The sequence below is a fragment of the Ceratotherium simum genome, chromosome 39, assembly GCF_057802395.1.
Source record: "Ceratotherium simum simum isolate JZ-2026a chromosome 39, ASM5780239v1, whole genome shotgun sequence".
NCBI classification, from domain to species: domain Eukaryota; kingdom Metazoa; phylum Chordata; class Mammalia; order Perissodactyla; family Rhinocerotidae; genus Ceratotherium; species Ceratotherium simum.
Genome location: NC_141938.1, coordinates 4018611 through 4041161, shown reverse-complemented (window position 1 = coordinate 4041161; position 22551 = coordinate 4018611). Strand labels below are relative to the sequence as shown.

Genomic DNA, 22551 nt, shown 5'->3' with positions numbered 1-22551 from the left:
GACTTATTTTTTCTAGAGCTATTTATTTCCCTACTCAATCACTTTAAGCATTGTTGAGTTAAGGAAGCAGATCTAATAAATATGCGATGTTTCTGGTCACTGTGGCTGACAGAATATGCCCAAGACATGGGTTCTACCACTGCTTCCGTGACCCTTTCACCTCACAGACCCCTGGCACTGTCTGGTGGAAATTTTCCAAAGTGGGATCTACATGGATTTCTAAAGATGTTTCCAAGTAAGCAGACATGAGTAGGCTTGAGCTGGGAAACCAAGAGCAGGAAATGCTCTATGGATAAAATAGATAAAGAAACGCTGCTGATGCACATGGATGAGGATGTCCCCAGACAGACCCCACTTAGGAGACACCTTTTTGTTTCAGAACCACAATATTTCTACAGATCTGTCCACAGAACCTGATTTAAACTCAAAGAATCTGGGAGCCCTTTCACTTCACTCCTAGTTATGAGTATGAGATGATGGCAGGGACAACTCTAGAGGCTTTTTTTTAAATTAAGACAGATTTGCAAGAAGGGCCTATTGAGGACTGAATTTTTCTTTTCAATACTTCAATTCTTCCTAAGGATTCCAGAGTGCTAGAAAGAAGTGTTGAATGCATAAACATCAAGGATCAGGAGAGTTTAACATTATCCTAACATATGAAAATGACTGTTATTCATTTTCTATAAATTATATAAATATATAATATTTATTTATACTTCTGACATTTCACAAATGTACAGTAATCTTACCATCAAAAATGGGAAATGTGGGGGCCCGCCCTGTGGCGTAGTGGTTAAGTGCATGCGCTCCGCTGCTGGTGGCTCGGGTTTGGATCCCAGACGCGCACTGACGCACTGCTTGTCAGGCCATGCTGTGGTGGTGTCCCACATAAAGTGGAGAAAGATTGGCATGGATGTCAGCCCAGGGCCAGTCTTCCTCAGCAAAAAGAGGACGATTGGCATGGATGTTAGCTCAGGGCTGATCTTCCTCACAAAAAAAAAAAAGAAAAAGGGAAATGTGCCATCATCAAAAAGAACACTTTTTTTTTTTAAATAATTTTATTTTTTATTTTTTTCCCCCAAAGCCCCAGCAGATAGTTGTATGTCATAGCTGCACATCCTTCTAGTTGCTGTATGTGGGACACGGCCTCAGCATGGCCAGAGAAGCGGTGCGTCAGTGCGCGCCCGGGATCCGAACCTGGGCTGCCAGCAGCGGAGTGCGCGCACTTAACCGCTAAGCCACGGGCCGGCCCAAAAAGAACATTCTTGTGGTAGCCATTGGAACAACACTTCTCCAGTACATACGTTAACATTAAAAAAATGAAAGAGTAATAATTTCTGTTGCTCTTTATCAAACCTCGTAGCTGTTACCATTCTTTCTGACTTTTCCATGTTGCCGGACATCTAAGCATATGGAAATGAAAACTGAACAGCAAAGTGGGCCATGAGACTTTGCAGATCATTGAAACTAAAGACTTTCAGCTACTCCTGCTAAAAAAAACTGTGATTTTTTTTCCCATTTCTCCTTTTATACTCAATTAGGATATTACTCAAAATGATACCCTCTCTCAGCACATTTCAGTTGTTCCTTGGATGACTGCCTCCAAACACCCACAGCTCTTTTTGTTGTTTCCACTGGGAGGTCATAATGGACTTGCATAGATATCACTCTACACATAGAATACACTCAGGACGAGCTGGAACAGTGCAGAGGAATCCAACTGTTTCTCTAAATGGGAGGAACTCCACAGTTTAATGGGATATATATTGCATATTCAGTCTATACAGCATGAACATGAAAATGCCAAAGACTAACATTTTATTTTTTTTAATTTTTATTTATTTATTTTTTCCCCCAAAGCCCCAGTAGATAGTTGTATGTCATAGTTGCACAGCCTTCTAGTTGCTGTATGTGGGACGTGGCCTCAGCATGGCCAGAGAAGCGGTGCGTCGGTGCGCGCCCGGGATCTGAACCCGGGCTGCCAGCAGCGGGGCGCACGCACTTAACCGGTAAGCCACGGGGCCGGCCCAAGACTAACGTTTTAAATATTTAAAGGTAAATAAAAATCCTCTCAAATGATATTAAAAACAAAAAGACAACACAAATCTGTGGCTTAAATCAATAGGAAGTCTCAAGTCTCAGATAATAATAATGACATCCTCACTTACTCCTACCTGCATAGGAAAAATATATACACACCTCAGCCTCCCTATTAGCTCAGTGTTATTTTTTTCACTTTTCTTCAAAGTGCTTATCTCCATCTCATAAGACAAGGGTTCCCCATTTGTTAATTATCTCTCTTTTCCCACAAACATAGAAGCACCAGGACTGCAAGAACTTGTCTGTTTCATGCTGCTACATCCAAATCCTACCCTGCCTTATTTCTGTTAAACTGTGTACACTGACTCTAAAGTGCATGGCATGTGAGGGATGTGGAAACATTAGCATCAAGAGCACAGTCTCTGAGAAAGAAAGGCTTGATTGGCACAGTGGCCCTGTCTCTCTTCCTTGCTGGGTTTGTAATGTCTCACAATTTACCTAAACTCAAAGGCCACAGTTGAGTCATAAGGAAGATATTAAAAATATTATGCAGTCTACTGAGAAGTGAATTTATATATTTTAACTGAGATACTTAATGATAAACAGTGTCTAATTCACTGTAGGAAACACATCAGTGTCTTGATAATAAGCAGCAAAGGCAAAGCTGTCCCAGATCAGGAGCTGCCTGCAGTCACTGCAAGGCCAAGTCCCATCCTGATGAAGAGAAAAATGTCACCCACTTCCTTCAACAATGTTACACAGTCACCAAGACAAAACTGAGGGTATTTCATAACGATACCAGTAAAAATGGTAAAAGATAAAATCCCAAATCATAAAAATGAGTAATATTCCCTACTTCTTACTAAAATGGCTGACTGGAACTACTTACAAATTAACTTTAGCTCCACTACATTGTTTTTGCCTTCTAGAAAACAATGATCAGGTTTACCAAAGATAAAATGTTTACCAAAGATAGAATTAGGTTTAACTCCTCACAGCCTTCTATACAGAAAATGACCTGCTTCCTTGAATAGCAATCGAATCCACAATCACATACCAAAATCTTGTAAGAAGTCCTTCTGAACACCCTGTTACTGTTGTACCTCAGAGTCCTTTATGGTCTGTGGTCATTCTTACTAGAATTCATTACACCCCTCTCTTGACTACAGGTGCAATCCTGCAGGTCACTGGCAAGTAGGCACTGAAAAAACCATGATTTTTAAGTTTGGGGTTAAGAACGAATGACATGGGCCGGCACCATGGCTTAGCGGTTAAGTGCACGCACTCCGCTGCTGGCAGCCCAGGTTTGGATCCCGGGCACGCACCGACGCACCGCATCTCCGGTCATGCTGAGGCGGCGTCCCACATACAGCAACTAGAAGGACATGCAACTATGACATACAACTATCTACTGGGGCTTTGGGGGAAAAAAAAAATAAATAAATAAAATTAAAAAAAAAAAATAACGAATGACAAATTACTTTCATGACAAAGATTCTATCTTTAAAGGTATAAAAAATACAGTTTGCCTAAGGAAAAAATACCTGAATTTGTACATACATGATAAAATTGACTCACCATATAAAATGATTAAATGAAGGAAATTGCAAATTATATCTGAAAATCCCTAATTAAAATAGATTTTAATATATTCTCTGAGGAAACGAAAACTATAATAATACTTAGCATACAATGGCTTAGGAAAGAGTGGAGAGAATATATTAATGAAACAAGTGCAGGAGCACTCATTTCACCAAGAAATGCATAGTCTTAATGACATACAAACAAACACTGAAAACATATTGAGGGTATAAGTTCAGCTACAAGTAACAGGAAACAAACACAGTATTCCTTACATGAAAACGTGATCCTTCTCATGTGGAAGAACTAGGTCAAGGCAGCCACTGCACAATACAGCAGAGAAACAAACTCCCACATCATTCTATTTATGCCCCACTGTAGATGTCATGGTGAATCAGGCAAACATGCTCACTAGCACTATTAACAGCATAAGGTGTTTCCTATACACATTAGAGCTTATTCATATATCATCTAGAGAAGAGGGGAACTAGAGAATACTCCCAACCACAAAAGTCTGAATTAGGTTCTTCGTGGACACAAAAGACCATAGAAAATTCCTAAGTCTAATGGATCTCTGATGTGAAACTTGTGAAAGTATCAGTGGAAAATATATCTCTATGAAAATGGAAATCAAAGAGCTGGTGGTGGTTTTCAAGATACTCTTGACTAGAAGGGCAATGAATCCAGAAAATGGGCTGGAAGATGGTGTCCTCAAAGCTCCTCTGTAAAGTTGTCTCTCTCCCTGTATGGTGGCTCCAAAATCTGCCTTGTTTGCTTCTGCCTTCCAAATCTCATGCAAGTGAGGCTAATGGTGAATTCCAACATGGAACCAAAAAGTGGGATGGATTTTTAAAGATCTAGTTCTTAATATTACCCTCATTGACATAATGCAATACAGGGGTGGTATGTCCAGCTCTAGGTTTTGTTGCACTATCACAGGACTCTACATAATTCAAAGGCTCTTCACCAAATACCAGTCAGAAAAAGAGCAAAGGCCCTAATATGAAAATAATAATTCCCAGGAAAGTATACTCTTTGATCAACTTGCGACACGTGATAATTTATTCCAACTATTTAATATTATGGACAATAAAAACAGGCTCCTACACCCACCACCCACAAAAACGAGGTTTCTCTAAGAAAGGAACAATATATACAATGGGTTAGGCCTATCCAGGAACTGCAATACAAGGACAGTAAGAAAATCCCAACAAATTTTATAAACTGTCATTTTTTCAATGGCCCCTTAATACAGAACAATGAATACATTATACAAAAATTAAAGATAAAATATCATTAATTGATTTAAGGAAAAACTACTACTTAGTAATCTCATATACTATTGATGAAGGATGACTTGCAGAATTACCTCACTTCAATATTCATTTCTGAAAGTACTTAATAGAAATCCACAATCCAATGTTGTACTTTAAGAAAGATGGCTGGTCAACACAATATATTTACAAATTTCATAGCCACTTTTTCATGTTGAAAGTTTTCTAGAACAGCCTAATTTCCATCAAGTTTTCTCATATGACTTATATTTAAATTTTTTTGGTGGGAATTTCACATATAATGACGTAAGCCATTTGAAGTCTTTCCCACATTGTTTACATTCAAGACATTTTAATCAAGTGATTTCTTTTATGCTTTCAGAAAGAACTGGGATAACATAAGTCTTTCCCACATTCATTACATTTATATGGCTTTTCCTCTAGTGTGAATTCTCACATATCCTCAAAAGTTTGCTTGACAAATAAGGGCTGTCCCACTTTCCTGCCATCCATAGGGTTTCTCTCCAGCAAGAATTCTTTCATGTCTTCAAAGAGAACTGGGAAAACCAAATGCTTTACTACATTTTGTACATTCATACAGTTTCTCTCCAGTGTGATTTCTTTTATGTATTTGGATGAGAACTGGAGGCTTTCCCATATTCTTAACATTCATAGGTTTTCACTCTAGTGTGACTTCTTTCATGTCTTCGAAGTAATGTGGGATACATGAATGCTTTCTCACATTCCTTACATTTATAACGTCTATCTCCAGTGTGAATCATCACGTGTGTTCGAAGGCTTGAGGGATCTATAAAGGCTTTCCCACATTCCTTACATTCATACGGCTTCTCTCCAGTGTGAATTCTTTCATGCACGCGAAGAGAACTGGAAGAAGTGAAGGCTTTAATGCATTTTTTACATTTATAGGGTTTCTCTCCTGTATGAATTCTTTCATGTACTCGAAGAGAACTGGTACAACTGAATGCTTTACTGCATTCTTTACATTCATAGGGTTTCTCTCCAGTGTGACTCCTTTCATGTACTCGAAATGCACTGGGAGAAATAAACACTTTCTCACACGCCTTACATTTATAAGGTCCATCTCCAGTGTGAAAGATCACGTGTGATCGAAGGCTTGAAGGAGATGTAAAGGCTTTCCCACATTCCATACATTCATAGGGTTTCTCTCCAGTATGAGTTCTTTCATGTACTTGAAGAGAACTGGGATAACAGAATGTTTTACTGCATTTTTTACATTCATAGGGTTTCCCTCTAGTGTGATATCTTTCATGTCTTCGAAGAGAAATGGAGGAAGTGAGTGCTTTATTGCACTTTTTACATTCATAGAATTTCTCTCTAGTGTGATTTCTTTCATGTATTTGGAAAACCTGAGGAGAAATAAAAGCATTACCACATTCCTTACACACAAAGGGTGTCCCTCCTCTGTGAGTTCTTTTGTGTTTTTTTAAGTTAGCTTGCAAACTGAAGGCTTTCCCACATTCTTTACATTCATAGGGTTTCTCTCCAGTGTGACTCCTTTCATGTATTTGAAATGAACTGGGATGAATGAAAACTTTTCCACATTCCTTACATTTATAAGGTCCATCTCCAGTGTGAGTGATCACATGTACTCGAAGGTTTGTGAGAGCAATAAAGTCTTTCCCACATTCCTTACATTTATAGGGTTTCTTTCCAGTGTGAGTTCTTCCATGCATTCGAAGAGTTCTGGGATGACTGAATGCTTTACCACAATTTTTACATTCATAGGGTTTCTCTCCAGTGTGACTCCTTTCATGTATTCGAAATGCACTAGGAGAAATAAATACTTTCTCACATTCCTTACATTTATAAGGTCCATCTCCAGTGTGACAGATCATGTGTGATCGAAGGCTTGAAGGAGATATAAAGGCTTTCTCACATTCCTTACATTCATAGGGTCTCTCCCCAGTATGAATTCTTTCATGTACTCGAAGAGAACTGGAAGAAGTGAATGCTTTACTGCATTTTTTACATTGATAGGGTTTTGCTCCAGTATGAGTTATTTCATGTTTCCGAAGAGCACTGGGAAAAGGGAAGGCTTTCCAACATTGCTTACATTTATATGGCTTCTCTCCATATTTTTGATAGTCATATGCTTTGTGTTCAGTGTGACATCTGACGTGCCTATTAAGGGATGAATGATGCATGAAGACTTTTCCACATGCACTATATTTACATGGTTTTGCTACAGTCATTTTCATATTCAGATTGAGATTTGGAGTAAGGCTGAGGGTTTCTCCACATTGACTACCCTCTTTACTTTCACAGAGTCTCAATACCATTTGACTTCTGTAAAAAATAGAAACACATTATTAATGATTTCTTTATTAATGATTTTATATTTATTATATTTATTATAACTTACAGGAAAAGTTAAGGTTTTCTGTCTCATCTGAATTCTCTGAAATTGAATATACTGAATGCTCTACAAGAAGACTTCACCCTTGCTATTATCCAAACAGTGATATTCATATATAGAGTTTATTAAAACTGTTTCCAAGTGAATTATTTTGCAAAAGCTGAACCTCTACATCACATTTCAGAAAGTATATTTGGTGAAAAATTTATAAAAATAGCTAAACTTGAAGCATGGGTTATCTGTTTTGTTTGCTTCTTTTCAAATTTCATAAGACACCAGGATTCTCACATGAGACACTATTTTCTATTGTGAGTGTGACTCACCTTTGTTTTCTCCCTTGATTTTTGTATTGATCTTCAATATCATGATTTTCCCATGTTTTTCCTGAAATGCAGACCCAGAAAGTTGATTCCAAAGTATTCGAAATTATAGAAAAAATTTAGATTCTAAGACCATGATGAGCTAATATCATTTCTACTTTGTTTACCAACATCTCCCCTTTCCACATTCCACATCTTGGAACAATGTTGATGGGCAAGAAACACTTGTTCTCTGATTGGTGAAGTGAAGGAATGCTCTCATTCTTACCTATTGAGGCCAGGTTCCTGAAGGTTTCCCACATCACATCTCTGTAGAGTTTCTTCTGTGAAGGATCCAGTAAAGCCCACTCCTCCAGGGTGAAGTTCACAGTCACATCCTCAATGGCCACTGAGTCCTAAAATATCACAAATATGTGTAGACTAGGATGCATGAGACTGACATCAGTGGGGATCTATACTCCATTTGTAGGAAGGTTACACATGGTTCTGTCATCTACAAACATTTATTCTATGATACAAGTATCAAAAACTCACTCTTCTGTGCATACTCCTCATCAATTTAACAGCATCATGAACACATGGAAGCTATTTACATATTTTTACTGTGATCATATTTCATCATATTTCTCTGTAATGGCAGGGTCAAGAGCGTGCTGGGAAATGACAGACATGCCATACAATGAAACAAATATTATAATTATGACACAAAAAAGACAGAGTACAACATCCATGAACCCTAGGACAACACTCTTTAACACAAGGTTTAAAATACATGTAATAGGAATACCTGAAGGAAAAGACAGACAGACAGTAATAGAGGAAACAAGTGAGGTAATAATCACCAAAATATCCTAAAATTAATGATAGCCAGCAAACTGCACATCCAGGAAGCTCAGAGAACATTAAACTTGGTAAACTAAAAAATGCACACCCAAAAATATCATATTCAAACTACAGAGAAATCAAAGACAGAGCATATATTGAAAAATGCAAAAGAAGAATATATTTCTGAATACATTCTCTGTCAAGCAAAATTATCCACCAAAAATAAAGGAAATATTAGGAATTTCTGAGACAAAAATTGAGGAAATTTTTCATAAGTGCACCTATTTTGAATGAAACATTCAAAAATTTATCAGAAAGAATGTAGATGATACAGATAGATGATTAGAAAAATAAAAAATGAAGATAAAATATCTTTTATATATAACAGATGATACTTGTTTAAAATAAAATTAGCAAAAATGTATTTGGTAATGAGAAGCTTAAGACAAGTGAAATAAATGACAGCAATGTGACATGGCACAGGAAAGGGAAATTGGGAATAGTGTGATATGAGGTACTTGCACACAGTGAAGTGGTATACTGTTACTTGGCAGAAAATGTGGGTTAGTTATAAATGTGTACTGAAAACTCAAGGGCAACCACTAAAAGAGCTTTTTAAAAAATGTGTAATTGATATGCTCTTAAGAGAGGAGAAACAAAAGAATCAGATAAAGTGCCCTATTTCAGCCAGAGAGTGTGGAAAAAAGGTGGAAGACAGAAAGAAGCAACAAGAGCAAGAGAAAAAAAACAGCAGAAAAGGTGCTAAATATTAATCCAACTGTATCAAAAACCACTTTAATCAACAAAAGTCTTAGTAAAATTGAAGGATATAGTAATATCAGATTTTTAAAAAACAAATTGAGTTATATACTGTCTACATGAAACCCACTTTCAATATGAAGACACAGACTGATGTAATGTAAAGGGATGGAGAAAAATGTCCCATGCCAACACAGATCAAAAGAAAGCTGGCATAGGTTTACGAATTATAGAAAAATGCAGATTTCAAACCAAGGAAATTTCAGAGATAGGGGCATTACATACTGATAAAGGTGTCTATTCTCCTAGAAGGCATAGCCATCCTTCATTTGATTGTGCATAACAACAGAGGGGTGATACACCTAAGGCAAGAGCTGATAGAATGCAAGTAGAAATAGATGAATAGTTCAATAGTTGGAGAATTCAACAACCTCTGGGGAAAAAACGACACCTTATCAAATTTGAAAGAACAGAAATCAGACAGAATATGCTCTCACACCACCTAGGCATTCACATAGAGGTGAATATCAACAAGAAAGCCAGAAAACCCCAAGTATGTGGAGATTCAACAACACATTTCAAGGGCTGGCCCCGTGGCTGAGCAGTTAAGTGTGCGTGCTCTGCTACTGGCGGCCCGGGTTCGGATCCCGGGTGCGCGCTGACACACCGCTTCTCCGGCCATGCTGAGGCCGCGTCCCACATACAGCAACTAGAAGGATGTGCAACTATGACATACAACTATCTACTGAGGCTTTGGGGAAAAAAAGGAGGAGGACTGGCAATAGATGTTAGCTCAGAGCCAGTCTTCCTCAGCAAAAAAAAGAGGAGGATTAGCATAGATGTTAGCTCAGGGCTGATCTTCCTCACACACACACAAAAAATACATTTCGAAATAATACTTAAGATCAAAGAAGTCTCAAGAGAAATGAAAAATTATTTTGAACTAAATGAAATTAAAATACAACATACTACTAAAATACAACATCCAACTTCTTGGATGAAGCAAAAGCAGTGCCAAGAGGGAAATTTGTGCCATTGAACAAATACACCAGAAAAACCAAAGATCTATAATCATTAATGTAAGCATCTACCTTAGGAAAGAATAAAAGGAAGAGCAAACTAAACCTAAAGTAAGCACAGTAAAAGAAATAATAAGAATTAGCAAAGAAATCTATGTCATTGTGGGAAATCAATGGAGAAAATGAAAACAAAAAGAGCTAGTTCTAAGACAAGACTAATAAACATGTAGTCAACCTAACAAAGAAAAGAGGGAAGACAGATATTACTAATATAAAAAAGTAAAGGAAGGGGAAATGAAAATAAAAGAGGATTTGATAAAATCCAACATTCATTTATGATAAATTAGTAATAGAGGGGAACTTGCACATCTTGAGATGGAATATCTTTATGAATCCTGTAGCTAAATTCATAACATTTGTTCCATACGGCCTAACTGTCTCTGTGAAACATCTGAAAGAATTCACAGCAGAAATAACTTCTGGAATTAATAAGCGAGTATATAAGGTTGAAAGATACGTGAGTCAATTGCTTTCCTTATAGACCCACACAAATATACTCAAGTGACCTTGGACAAAGAAGGAAAAGGAATGCAAATGAAAAAGAAAATTTTTTAAACAAATAGTGGTGGAAATAATGGATATCCACATGCAAACATACACACGCACACAATGAATGTAGACACGGGCCATATACGTTTCAAAAAATTAAGTCAAAACATATCACAAATCTAAACGTAAAATGCCAAAGGAATAAACTCTTAGAAGATAACAGAGGAGAAAATCTAGAAGACTTCAGGTTTGGAGATGAATTTTTAGATAGAAAACCAAAAACCAAGGTCCACCAAAAAAACCCACAAAAATTTACTTCATTAAAATGAAAAACTCCTCCTCTGAGAAAGTGAGTGTTAAGAGAATTAAAAAGTAACTTACAGAGGAAGAGAAAATCTTTGTAAAACACTTGTCTGATAAATAAGTGGTATCAGAAATATCCAAAGAACTCTTAAAACTCAACAGTCAGAAGACAAACAACCCAATTAGAAAAGAGGCAAAAGATCTGAACAGACAGCTCACTGAAGAAGATATATAGATGGGAAATAAGCAATACAAAAACATACTTCACATCAAATGTCCTTGGGAAATTGCAAATAAAACAACGAGGTATCATTAAACACCTATTAAATGGGTAAAATGCAAAACACTCAGAACACCAAATATTGGTGAAAATGCAAAGCTACAGGTAATCCTCATTCATTGCTGGTGGAAACAGAACTTGGTACACCTACAACGGAAGACAGGAAGTTTCTTTCAAAACAAAATACGCTGTTGCTACTTAGAGTAAGATCTAACAATAAGGTTCCTTGGATTTTTCCAAATAAGTTGAAACTTTATATTCACATAAAACATATACACATGAATGTTTATAAATTCTTTATTCATAATTGGCAAGACTTAAGAGTTTTAAACAAGATGTCCTTCAAGTGTTGAATAGATAAACAATCAGTGGTGTATCCATACAATGAAACACTGTTCAGTGATAAAAAGAAATGAGATATCAAGCCATGAAAATACACGGACGAACCTTAAAAGTATATTGCTAAGGGCAAAAAGCCAATGTGACACGGGTATGTGGTGTATGATTCCAAGTATATGACATTTTGGAAAAGACAAAAGCATGAGCCAGTAGGAAGACCTTTGGTTGTGAAGAACTTGTGGGATGGAGGGAGGGATGTATCAATAGGTGGAGACCAGAGGATTTTTAGGGAAGTGAAACCATACTCTATGACACATAAATGATGGATCCATGTTATTATACATTTACCAAAACTCATACATTATATAGCACAAAGAGTCAATGCTAATGTACACTGTGCACGGTCATGCATCAGTATGGGTTGGAAATTGTAAAAAATGTACCACAGTAATATAAAAAGTGTAAAATAGTGCAAACTGCAGATACAGAGAGAAGGGTTGTGTGGAAACTATGTGAATTTTGATCAATTTTTCTGTAAACCTGAAACTGTTCTAAAAAAGCTTAAGTCTTTCAAAAAACAGATGAAGACAGACTCATTACAATTCACCCCTGATGACTGAAACAAGACATCTTTCATTCACCTGAGTTCCATAAGCCAGTATGGTGCTCTATGAGACTGAGACCCATAAGGCAGATGAAACTTGCATTGAATGCCTTGTTGGATAGCAGGGCACTGTATACTCTGAGAGGTGCCATGGTTACTATCAGTGGTGTCAGAACTCCAACGTGGATTAACCAGTGTCCTGGTGAGTCCTTGTATTGTAGACCTAGTAATGTACAGATAAGTGTTACCTTGATTTCTGTTTTTATTATCTTTGAGTTCTTTTACCACAAAGGGTCATCTCTTAGACAATCATCCAAGTATTTGTGAACATATGCAGATGAGCCCAATTTTTGGCCAGTAGTAAGATGACTGCCTGATGTTTGGTTACCTCTGGTGACACTTGGGTTTGGTTCTTCATAAGGGATGTCCCAATTAAGGGATGAAGAACAGCAACTCTGCACTGAGCTCCATCATGTACAAATGTGTATTGTCATTAAAGGCTATGCACGCTCCAGAGCTATGCGTTCAGTTAATCCAAGGAACTCCCCAGGGAACCAAGAAGTCTGGGAGAGGGGTGACTTCCTTCATCACCACAGCATTGTTCAATGAACTGAAGAAAGGTCATGCCCCTCCTGCAGGTGGCATAAGCTCAGGGCCAAGGTTAGGCTCCTTCATATCACAAGTAAGTGTCAGTAGGTGGGCTGAGCTGGCAGGGTGCTGTTTCCAGCACCAAGGCATAATAGATGCCTTGGTAGAGTGTCACACGCTCAGTGCTTCTCAGAGACTCTCTTTTCAAGAGATCTCAGTATGAGATGATAATAGCAGCTCTAACAGCATATAGTGTGGGGACCAGGGCAGGTTCTTGCATCAGAAGCCTATGAAGAACATAAAGCCCTCCTCCTGAGAGCCTCAAATCACTACCAGCAGGGTTAGAGGACTCCTCCATGACAACTGGTTGCTTTATAACTTTTAAGGAACCCAGGCTTAAGTTGGGTTTGAACTAATCCCTTTGCTGGGCCAAACTCAGACTGTGGGTCTTGTCCACTATAACCCAGAGGGTCAGGATCTTCGTTGCAATAGACACAGGGGCAGCAGCAGCAGTTACTCAGGGGTCCTGGAGAGCCCTCTGGAATCTCCACACTTACTGGCTGCATTTTCCTGTCTTTTCTCTTTCTTTCTGAAATAATTGCTCTTTAAGGAGTACCCATCTAATGGGTTTACCTCATTCACAGAGGATAACCATCTTCATATCCCTAGGCATCCGCTAATGTTAAGGTGACCCCAGCCTCAGTCTCACCTTCATTCTAAACACACAGATAGATTCTGCCCAAGACATAGGACACAAGACCACAATAAGGATGGCCCCATTCTCATACCCCTGCTTCCAAAGGACAAGGAATTATCAAAACTGTCAACCTGGAGTCCTCTGTATATAGAACCCAGGCGTGGTGGGTGAACAGTGCACACAGGGCAGCACAGCTCACAGGAGGAGCTGCCCAGCAAGCAGCAGCTCACAGTGCAGGAGCCTCCAGGCTTTCTCATCAGCCCGTCCAGACAAGAAGGCCTAGGGGAAAGGGAGGGGTGAGGCTTAAGTTCTCAGAAGCCAAACATCAAATATGTGGACTGCGGCTACTCATTATAAGAACAAACATGGGGGGCCGGCCCCGTGGCTTAGTGGTTAAATGCGCGCGCTCCGCTGCTGGCGGCCAGGGTTCAAATCCCGGGCGCGAACCGACGCACCGCTTCTCCGGCCATGCTGAGGCCGCATCCCACATACAGCAACTAGAATGATGTGCAGCTATGACATACAACTATCTACTGGGGCTTTGGGGGAAAAAAAATAAATAAATAAAAAATTAAAAAAAAAAAAAAAAAAAGAACAAACATGGGTGCTGGGCCGGCCCCGTGGCTTAGCGGTTAAGTGCTCGCGCTCCGCTGCTGGCGACCCGGGTTCGGATCCCAGGTGAGCACCGACACATCGCTTCTCTGGCCATGTTGAGGCCGCGTCCCACATACAGCAACTAGAAGGATGTGCAACTATGACATACAACTACGTACTGGGGCTTTGGGGGGGAAAAAAAATACATATATATAAAAAAAAACAAACGGGTAAGAAAAATAGGCATTCACACTGGCTTGTTTTTATATAAACACTAACAGGATGATGAAGCAGTAATGAAAACTGGTCATTTGAGGGGGGCTGGAGTTAAGAACAGAGGAAGGAGGCAGGTTATGCAGGCAGGGAGTCTCCTTAAAGTTTCCTTAGGAAATTTTTAACCTTCTCATGCATTATTTATTTAAAATAAGGAGAGAAATTTATATACATTATTTTTTCTTATGCTTGATCATTATTTTTAACTTCTGCTTTATAAAATTAATTTTAACATTTCTACTAGGAGACTACTCCAAGATATGTAATCCCTTAAACACTAATGGATACAAAACTGCAGACAAAATTTACCAATCCCTTTCTAACAAAAAGGGCAAGGGGCATGATAGTTTGTCCCTCCACTATACTGCACACTGGGGATATTTTCAGGAAGGAGTAACATTATAAGACATTAGGGGTTTGCAATTAAGTCCTGCAATAAACTAGGAATTTGAAAGATTTACATAAGCTTTGATTTGTTTCCTCATATCACTGAAAATAGAAATTCAAGTGCTTTTTCCTCACATCCATTAACATAGGAATTCATTTGCCTTAGGAATAGTATAGCTTCTTAAATGTCAAAGATCTCTAGGGACATGGACACAAGAACTGACCTAAAATTGGAAAGTGCATGTGAGAACTTAGTACACCCATCTCACATCTTGAAGTTCTCTTGTCAAAATGGAACAAAAACTCCTATTTGGTTGAACAATTTTCTTGTCTTACATCATGTCTCTCAGTCAACTTACATCTGAAAACCCCAAGTGCTAATGGAAACTAGAATCAAAGGGCTGCCATCTTCAACTGATAAAGGAATCTAAGAAGAGAAACACAAATATATGAATCAGCTCCGAGAAGCAGCCTGCTTGCCCAGAGTTCAGAAGGAAAACCCACACTCAGAAAGATGACCATATTCCCCAAATTTAGAGTCTAAACACTGCCGGTTGAGATGTAACCTCTAGAGAGGGTCAGGCCCTGGTGGAGGAGGGTGGGGCACCTGAGCAACCACAGGAGTGAACTCTGGGAGCTCCACGCCCTCCCCTCCCCAGGGAATAATGCAAATGCTCCTTCTGATAGAAATCAACTCCCAAATTAATGGACCCTAATCCAGAACACAGAACTCGGACTTTCAAAGTTGAGTTACACTGCGAACAAGTTACACTCTGAGTGCACCTACACTGTGGATGCAAAACTCCAACTTATGTCTAGAAACAGGCCCAAGGAAACCACAGTTATAAAGTCAGAAAGGGAATCGGTGCCTTCCTCCCACCCCCATGTGCACGTGCACCCCTAGCTTTCCAGGGCTCTGCAGCTCCTCTCAGTATAGAGGTTCCTTCCATGGGGGGTGTGAGCAGTAGGACACCTGCAGGGGGAGGCTCCCCAGGAAGAACAACTGGGCCTTCAAGTCCTTCCCTGTGCAGGCCCAAAGGGGCCTTAGCTTAGATTCACTGTCCTCAGGCCTCTGTCTCCACTGGAGATTTTTTGGACCACTATTGATATTTTACACGACACAAACCCAATGTTTGATTAATCCAGCTAAAACACTCAAACCAGTCTTTATGTGGAAATAAGGGAAGACAATTGTATGGCATTTTGCTGGCACAATAAGAAACCCCACAAGAACGTATTGCATCCTGGGGGAAAAAAATGATGTTAATATAGTATTATTTCCAGGACAGGAAACTGTTTTATAAACTATTAATACTACTTGAATACTTCAGACCTGCAAGTATAAGTGGTGGAAATCTATTTAAAGTCACCCAAAATAAAAGAACAGACCTCAGAATACTACTACCCACAACGGGAGGGAAAAAGGGAAAGAAGAATTAGTACATGCAATGTAAAACTGGAATATTTTATTTTTCCTGAAATTCACCTCTTTCTTGCCTCTTTGGAAACATTTTATATTGTGTTTCACGTCGTATCCACACATAAAATCAATCTTTTACAAACAGCCACCCATTGACTGTGAGAAAATGATAAACGGCTAAAATACTGAATCTGTTTCAATCCAACAAGGAGGACAAACAGTTGATAACAATGCTGTGAATCGGAGGCAGGAAGTCGGCAATAGGGAATGTGGCGAGATTTTGGAAATTTAGGCGTTTGTGGCCAGCCCTAGGAAGACCTAGACTGGGGGGACAATGTCGTGGATTTGAAATCCTGCACCCCAAATACATGGAAAATTCAGAAGAAAATGAGTGCCACCTGAGGAGAAAAGACTGGAAACCCCACATGGTAGGAGCCCCGGAGACCGAGTCACGATTGTCCCTGATGACCCTCCCCGCGGTCACCGCACCATCTGGGGACACGCGGGGCTGCGGGCGCAGAGCTGCCCAGAGAGGCTCCGGGGCCGAAGTCGCCGCGCGCAGTGACCACAGGACGCCCGGGGTCCCGGCTGCCGGCCCCGCCCCCACGCTGCGGCCGGAGGGGACTGAGGTCCGAGCGGCGCCCCCGCGGACTCGGGTCCGCAGACTCCGGAGGTGACCGCGGGGAGGCCGGTCCCGCCACGGCCGGTTCCGACCAGCCCCTCCTCCCCTCCTCTCACCCTGGGGTGGCACACTCACCATTCCTACAGTTACTGGGTCCCCCGGCATCCTTCCTATGACTCCCGAGGTCGGTAAGGTCACAAACCGACAGAACAGGCGGCAGAGCCTTTAACGGCGGGGAGACGCGACCCACAGCGTGGCTGGAGCCCGCAGCAACTTCCGGGGCGGCTGGGGAGCTTCGCCCCACCCACCTGCCCCGGCGCCGCCTCTGATTGGACAGTCTGCAAGACTCGTCCTCTTGTGTCTGAGTGACAGCCCCCTGAGTTTAGGTGTCTGAGCAGAATGCCAGCCAGAACTCATCCCCTGCAGGGACTTTTGCGTTGAATAGTAGTGCTGGGAGGTGAGTCCTGGAACTGTGATCCCTCTTTACAAACACACACAATTGAAAGTCGCCTCACCATAGGCAATAATTAGTCTCTCCCTTTTGATCTTTGTTTTGAAAAATAGGTACACAGTCACAGACACTGTGACCAGGGAACTAAGCATAGAAAGGTGTATCCAGGATCTGATCAAAGCTAACATTATCTGTTGAGTGTTTGCAGAGGGAAAGTTTCAGGAAAAGCCCAACCACAGAAGGTTCCCACAAGCAAGCTAGGTGAAGCCAGATCTAGCCGCCTCAAACTGCTCTTAGTGAAGTGAACTGCCCCCATTATAATTTTCTTAATATATTAAATTCTCCTCCTCTGGGAGAGACCAAGCAGCCATTTCTGGATCATAAGATGTATGTAGTAGCATGTGTACATTCTACCAATGAGACTGAAAGGAACATGATCGTTACGAGATAAACCCTGATCTCCTGCCTTTTCCTTAACTGAATATTCATGAACTGTACTGTGACCTAACAATAAAAGGACTCCCCAAATCCTTGTTTGGGGAAACAGTGCTTTGGGAGGGAGCTCCAGTGTTCTCCATCGCTTGTGCAATTAATAAACCTTTCTTCACCTACTTCTGCCTTGGTTGTGTTTTTTGGCTCCACAATCACCAAGAGGTGAACCCGTTGAGTTCAGTTTCGACATCAGGAATGCATTAGGTGGGCCTCATACCAACACTTCAGTCAGATTCAGAATAAAAGCATTGGGAACAAAAACAAGCCATCATTTTAGAAGAAAATTGACTTCTGGGTATTCAGAATAGTTAACTTTAGAAAATGTTTTTCAGGGCGGCCCTGTGGCTTAGCAGTTAAGTGCACGCACTCCGCTACTTGCAGCTCCGGTTCGGATCCCCGGGGCGCACCGTCACACTGCTTGTCCGGCCATGCTGAGGCCGCGTCCCACATACAGCAACTAGCAGGATGTGCAACTATGACATACAACTATCTGCTGGGGCTTTGGGGAGAAAAAGGAGAAAAAAAGGAGGAGGATTGTCAATAGATGTTAGCTCAGGGCTGGTCTTCCTCACAAAAAAAAAAAAAAAGAGAGAAAGAAAATGTTTCTGACGTTAACATTTTTGTATCTCATAAAAAATGTAAGCAGAGACTCTTTCTCACCCGCGGTTAAATCACTCTCCATGGTCATGACCCACCCGTTTCTTGTGGTTACACTATTTAATCCACCTATAATAAGACTTACTAGAAAACTGGGTTTCATCAAAATAATCATTCTACTGATTGGTGAGTCTATGATAGTAGAGAATAATGTTCATTCTGACAATGTTGGAATCACTCTGAGACAGGCATCCTCTCCATTCAGTATGCACAGATACGTATCTGATCATTTACTCTCCCAGTTCCCTGAGGAAATTCTTACCTCTGATATCATCTTTGTCAAACAGCCCCACTCAAGTCCCCCTGAACTTCAGCAATAAATCCACCACACCCAGGGACAGAACTATTCCTGGAGGCCATCTGACAGATGGAAACTAAGGGAGAGAGCCAAAGAACCACAAGCGATCTCAAGGAAAACAGAAAAGCAAGGCCCAGTTTGCAACCAGTGCTCATCATACAAGGGGGAACACTGCTGGGCAGTAGCATCATCGATCAGTCACCCATCCAATGTAGGAAGAAAATGTCTGTGGATATTCAGCTTTGAGCATTGAGAGATGGAGAAGATATTTCCATTTCATTATCTGTTTTTCGTCTTCCCTTTAAGAACTGTGTGCAAAATAGCAGTCTAGAAGCAGGTTTCCTGGAAATCCCTCTGATTTCCTAAGTAAGAATGCCTTTGTTTTTTGTTTTGCCTCCAAATCCTCATCTCCACCTCAAATAAAGGACACACCATCCTAAGAATGTGCACTCACCTGGGAAGATGCACATGTCTGGCTCCACTCTCACACACTGTCAGAAACATGGTGCTGAGGAAACTACATTTCATCACTGCCCTTCCCCACCCTACTTTCATTTGCACCTGTGGGAATTGTACATTTCCAGTAGTGGCCCCATCTGGGCAGAAAATGGGGAAGTGCTTCCTGTACTGATGAATTGATAAATTATTCTACTTCTCACAGGTAATATTAGGGAAAGCCCGGCTCTTTCTTGAGGTCACAGCATGGTGCTCTCAAAGGTCCTTTAATCACGTGGTCAGCATAATAGACATGATACCTTAAGGTTGTTTTTGGTAAGAACATGTGATTCCTGTTAATCTCCATCATGGCAAACATAAGGGCCAAAATATACTTAGAGTTTTGGTGCATCTGCCTGCACTGAGGGAAGCCCTAAGAACTCAAGAATATCCTACAATATGGTCTTATAAGCCAAACAAAGAGCCGCACTTAAGAAGCACTGGGAGTTATTGTATTTATGGAGACAGATATTTTCCCCATGACCTTGAAAAACAGTTCTAATGCAATGAGTTACTCAAGGTTCCAGAAGCTGCTCTGTTGGAGGAGGTCACTGTGAGGACATGACTACTGGTTGACCCTCCAGCTGGACTCGGGCAATCAGAGGATTCTTAGCCACACCACTGTCCTTGGAATATACATTCTGCCCACTGTTCCTGAACTATGAGCCATTTGAAGGATGCAGCCTGGAGCAAATAATACGGTGTTGAGACCATCTGGACTGTAGACATTACTAGACCTTTCCAAAGCTTCTATATGACTTTTAAGATTCTGGTGGGCAGGTGTGGAGATCTACTCGTCTTGCCCTACCTAAGACAAGCCTCATATACAAGTTCTCTTGCTCATTAAAACTGCTGTCTCCCAATCTGGAATTGTCTGCCTCATTCTTCAGTCTCTCCTTGCCCTCCATGTATGGGAGCCAGTTTCACCCAGAGAACTCTTGAGGTTGTGAACCAACATGCTCTTAGCTCTGAATGAAAACAAGAGAACAATCGATCCTTCTTGTGCTGTGAAGCATAGAGTACCTTTAAATGGCACAACATCAAGATATATATTTGCACTTTAAAAGTATTTCTTCTTCATGGTCTGACTGAACTATGACATGGTGTTTGAGGTAGTAGTGGGAGGAAAGATCAATCAAATTGTTCTATCCAGTGGGAAGGCATGAATTACCAAAAACTAATTATGACAGCATTTATTTAGTGAAGAGTTCAAAGTATGGGAAAGTAAGCACCCATAGAAGAAATGAAATAGTCATCACAGAACTTTTTAAAAGGCATTAGTTCTCAGTAGTTTTACAGGCCAATTGCAATCTTACATTTCAAGGAATGATTGAGTCATCTGCAGGGTAAAATGATTCCACTGAGAGAAATTCTGCTTTCTAAGACTTCATAAGGATCACAATGAGAATGACAGTGAGAATAGTAACAGGAATGCTAAGAGTAAGAATAAAGGCACTTTAGGGAGGCTTACTAAGTGTAAGGTACTGCACTCAGCACCACAGGTGGATTGGCTCATTACTTTTCATCTTTACAAACTTCTAACAGGGAAGCACTAATACAATCCCATTTGATAAGAGAGGAAACTGAGACTTAGGGGAGCTAAGTGATTTGTCTGACTTTACATAGGTGCTCCAATTCATCACCATGACGTCTGACTCACACCAAGCTTTGCCACTGAGCACACTTCACCTCTTATTATGAAATGAGGACAAATGGCTCATTGACTAGGACAGACACCTTTGTGCAAATCAAAAACAACTTTATTCTTCCCCACTAACATTAAAATCTCCACTATGACTATATTGCCTTTGCCGTTGGTTGAAATCTGAAGCCAGTGCCATAGTATTTTTAGTCACTTTTTGGTGCTAAAATCCCCTGGTCACTTTCTGGCACGATGACTGCCAGCCCAGCTTTGTACTCATAGAAGATTTTTGGGAGCAGAGCATGACAAGGAACTGGTGAGTTAGAGGCATCCCATTGAAAGGAGGAACCAATTCAAACAACAACCAAAGAGGTTTCTTTTCACTCCAAGTATTTGTCATTGCTTTCATCTCTAACTTCGTGTCAGAAAACACAATGATCAATCTGATGAATAAGATGGAAGAAGCAAATAATGTTATTGGAGATGACAGCATTGTTTATTTCACAAGCGAAAGAGAAAATAACTGGAAAATTACTACAACTGATGAAGGAGTCAGTTTGCTGAACATTGTGCAAATACATACCTTATACATAACAACGTATACTATAAATTAAAATTACACGTCTTACAAAATACATATGAAATTTGGAGGTTTAGGATTAATGGTACATGTGGGATCTATATGCAGAGAAGTCTGAGTGTTCCCTGATGAGGTGACAGAGGCATCACCTCCATGTAAATTTATATTTAATATCAACTTTGGTGCATGGAAGACTCCTGTAGTCAAAGATGCAGATCTCTCTACACACAGGTACATTTTTAAAGACATTTCCATCAGGATCATTGTTTCTGCCTCAAAGTACTCTTATTCTAAAGTACATCTCTGAAAATAACTCCAAAGGGTATTCAGGAAACGATTGCAAACAAAGAATAAAGAAGAACAAGATTTCATCAGATGCACTAATTACAAAATTAATGAGGAGTGATATTTAATGGTCTGTTGCCACCATAAGAACTCACCAGTTGTCTGACGTAGGGGTGATTTTGCCTCTAAGAACAATTTGACAATATCTGGAGGCATTTCTGGCTGTCATGACTATGGGAGGTGGGGAGCACTGCTTCAGACATCTAGGGATCCTCTGATGCACAAAATAGTCCCCTTGACAAAGAATTTTCTCTTGTCAAAAATATCAGTCATGTCAATGATGAGAAACTGGACCAGTCAGAGGAACGCTTGATGGTCTATAAACAGACACAAGCATGTAACAAAATAGATGATGAATTGTGGCAGTCTATAACTCTCCTGTCTCCTCCATCCAAACAAATTCTCTATGGAGTAAAGAGCAAAACAGTGAAAAATATAAAATGAAAATACTGAAAGTAAACATCAGAATGTATTTATGTATATTTAGGCAGTTAGAAGATACAACATCCCAAGAAAAATGTAAATAAAAGTTAAACAGATTTGATAAATGAAAAAAATGTGACTATATCATTGATAATAATAAAATATATAGAAACACCACCTGGGCAATTATTTTCAATGATAGCATAGAAAAAAGATGATATCACTAATATTTTAAATAGCTCTTAGTAATCAAAAACAAATAATGAATGTTCCAATAAACATGTTCAAAGGCCATG

The 22551-nt window shown here is 40.1% G+C and overlaps 1 protein-coding gene across 1 annotated transcript; it reads right to left on the bottom strand.

Annotated features, from left to right (window-relative positions):
- Positions 1-4652: 4652 nt before the first annotated feature.
- On the bottom strand, positions 4653-17127 carry LOC101400147 (uncharacterized). The gene is made up of 4 exons (XM_087425978.1): positions 17008-17127; positions 7882-8008; positions 7617-7677; positions 4653-7223 (listed from the first exon to the last, which is right to left on the bottom strand). The coding sequence occupies exons 1-4, from the start codon at positions 17035-17037 to the stop codon at positions 5558-5560; spliced, it is 1884 nt and encodes a 627-aa protein (XP_087282104.1). The 5' UTR covers positions 17038-17127; the 3' UTR covers positions 4653-5557.
- Between the last annotated feature and the right edge of the window lie 5424 nt (positions 17128-22551).

Excerpts from the sequence above, each read along its gene's own strand:
- LOC101400147 (XM_087425978.1), bottom strand. The coding sequence starts at position 17,037 with ATGCCGGGGGACCCAGTAACTGTAGGAATG. Across the intron at positions 8,009-17,007 it reads ACCCAGTAACTGTAGGAATG|GACTCAGTGGCCATTGAGGA; the intron begins GTGAGTGTGCCA and ends GTGATATTTTAG. Across the intron at positions 7,678-7,881 it reads CAGGAACCTGGCCTCAATAG|GAAAAACATGGGAAAATCAT; the intron begins GTAAGAATGAGA and ends TCTGCATTTCAG.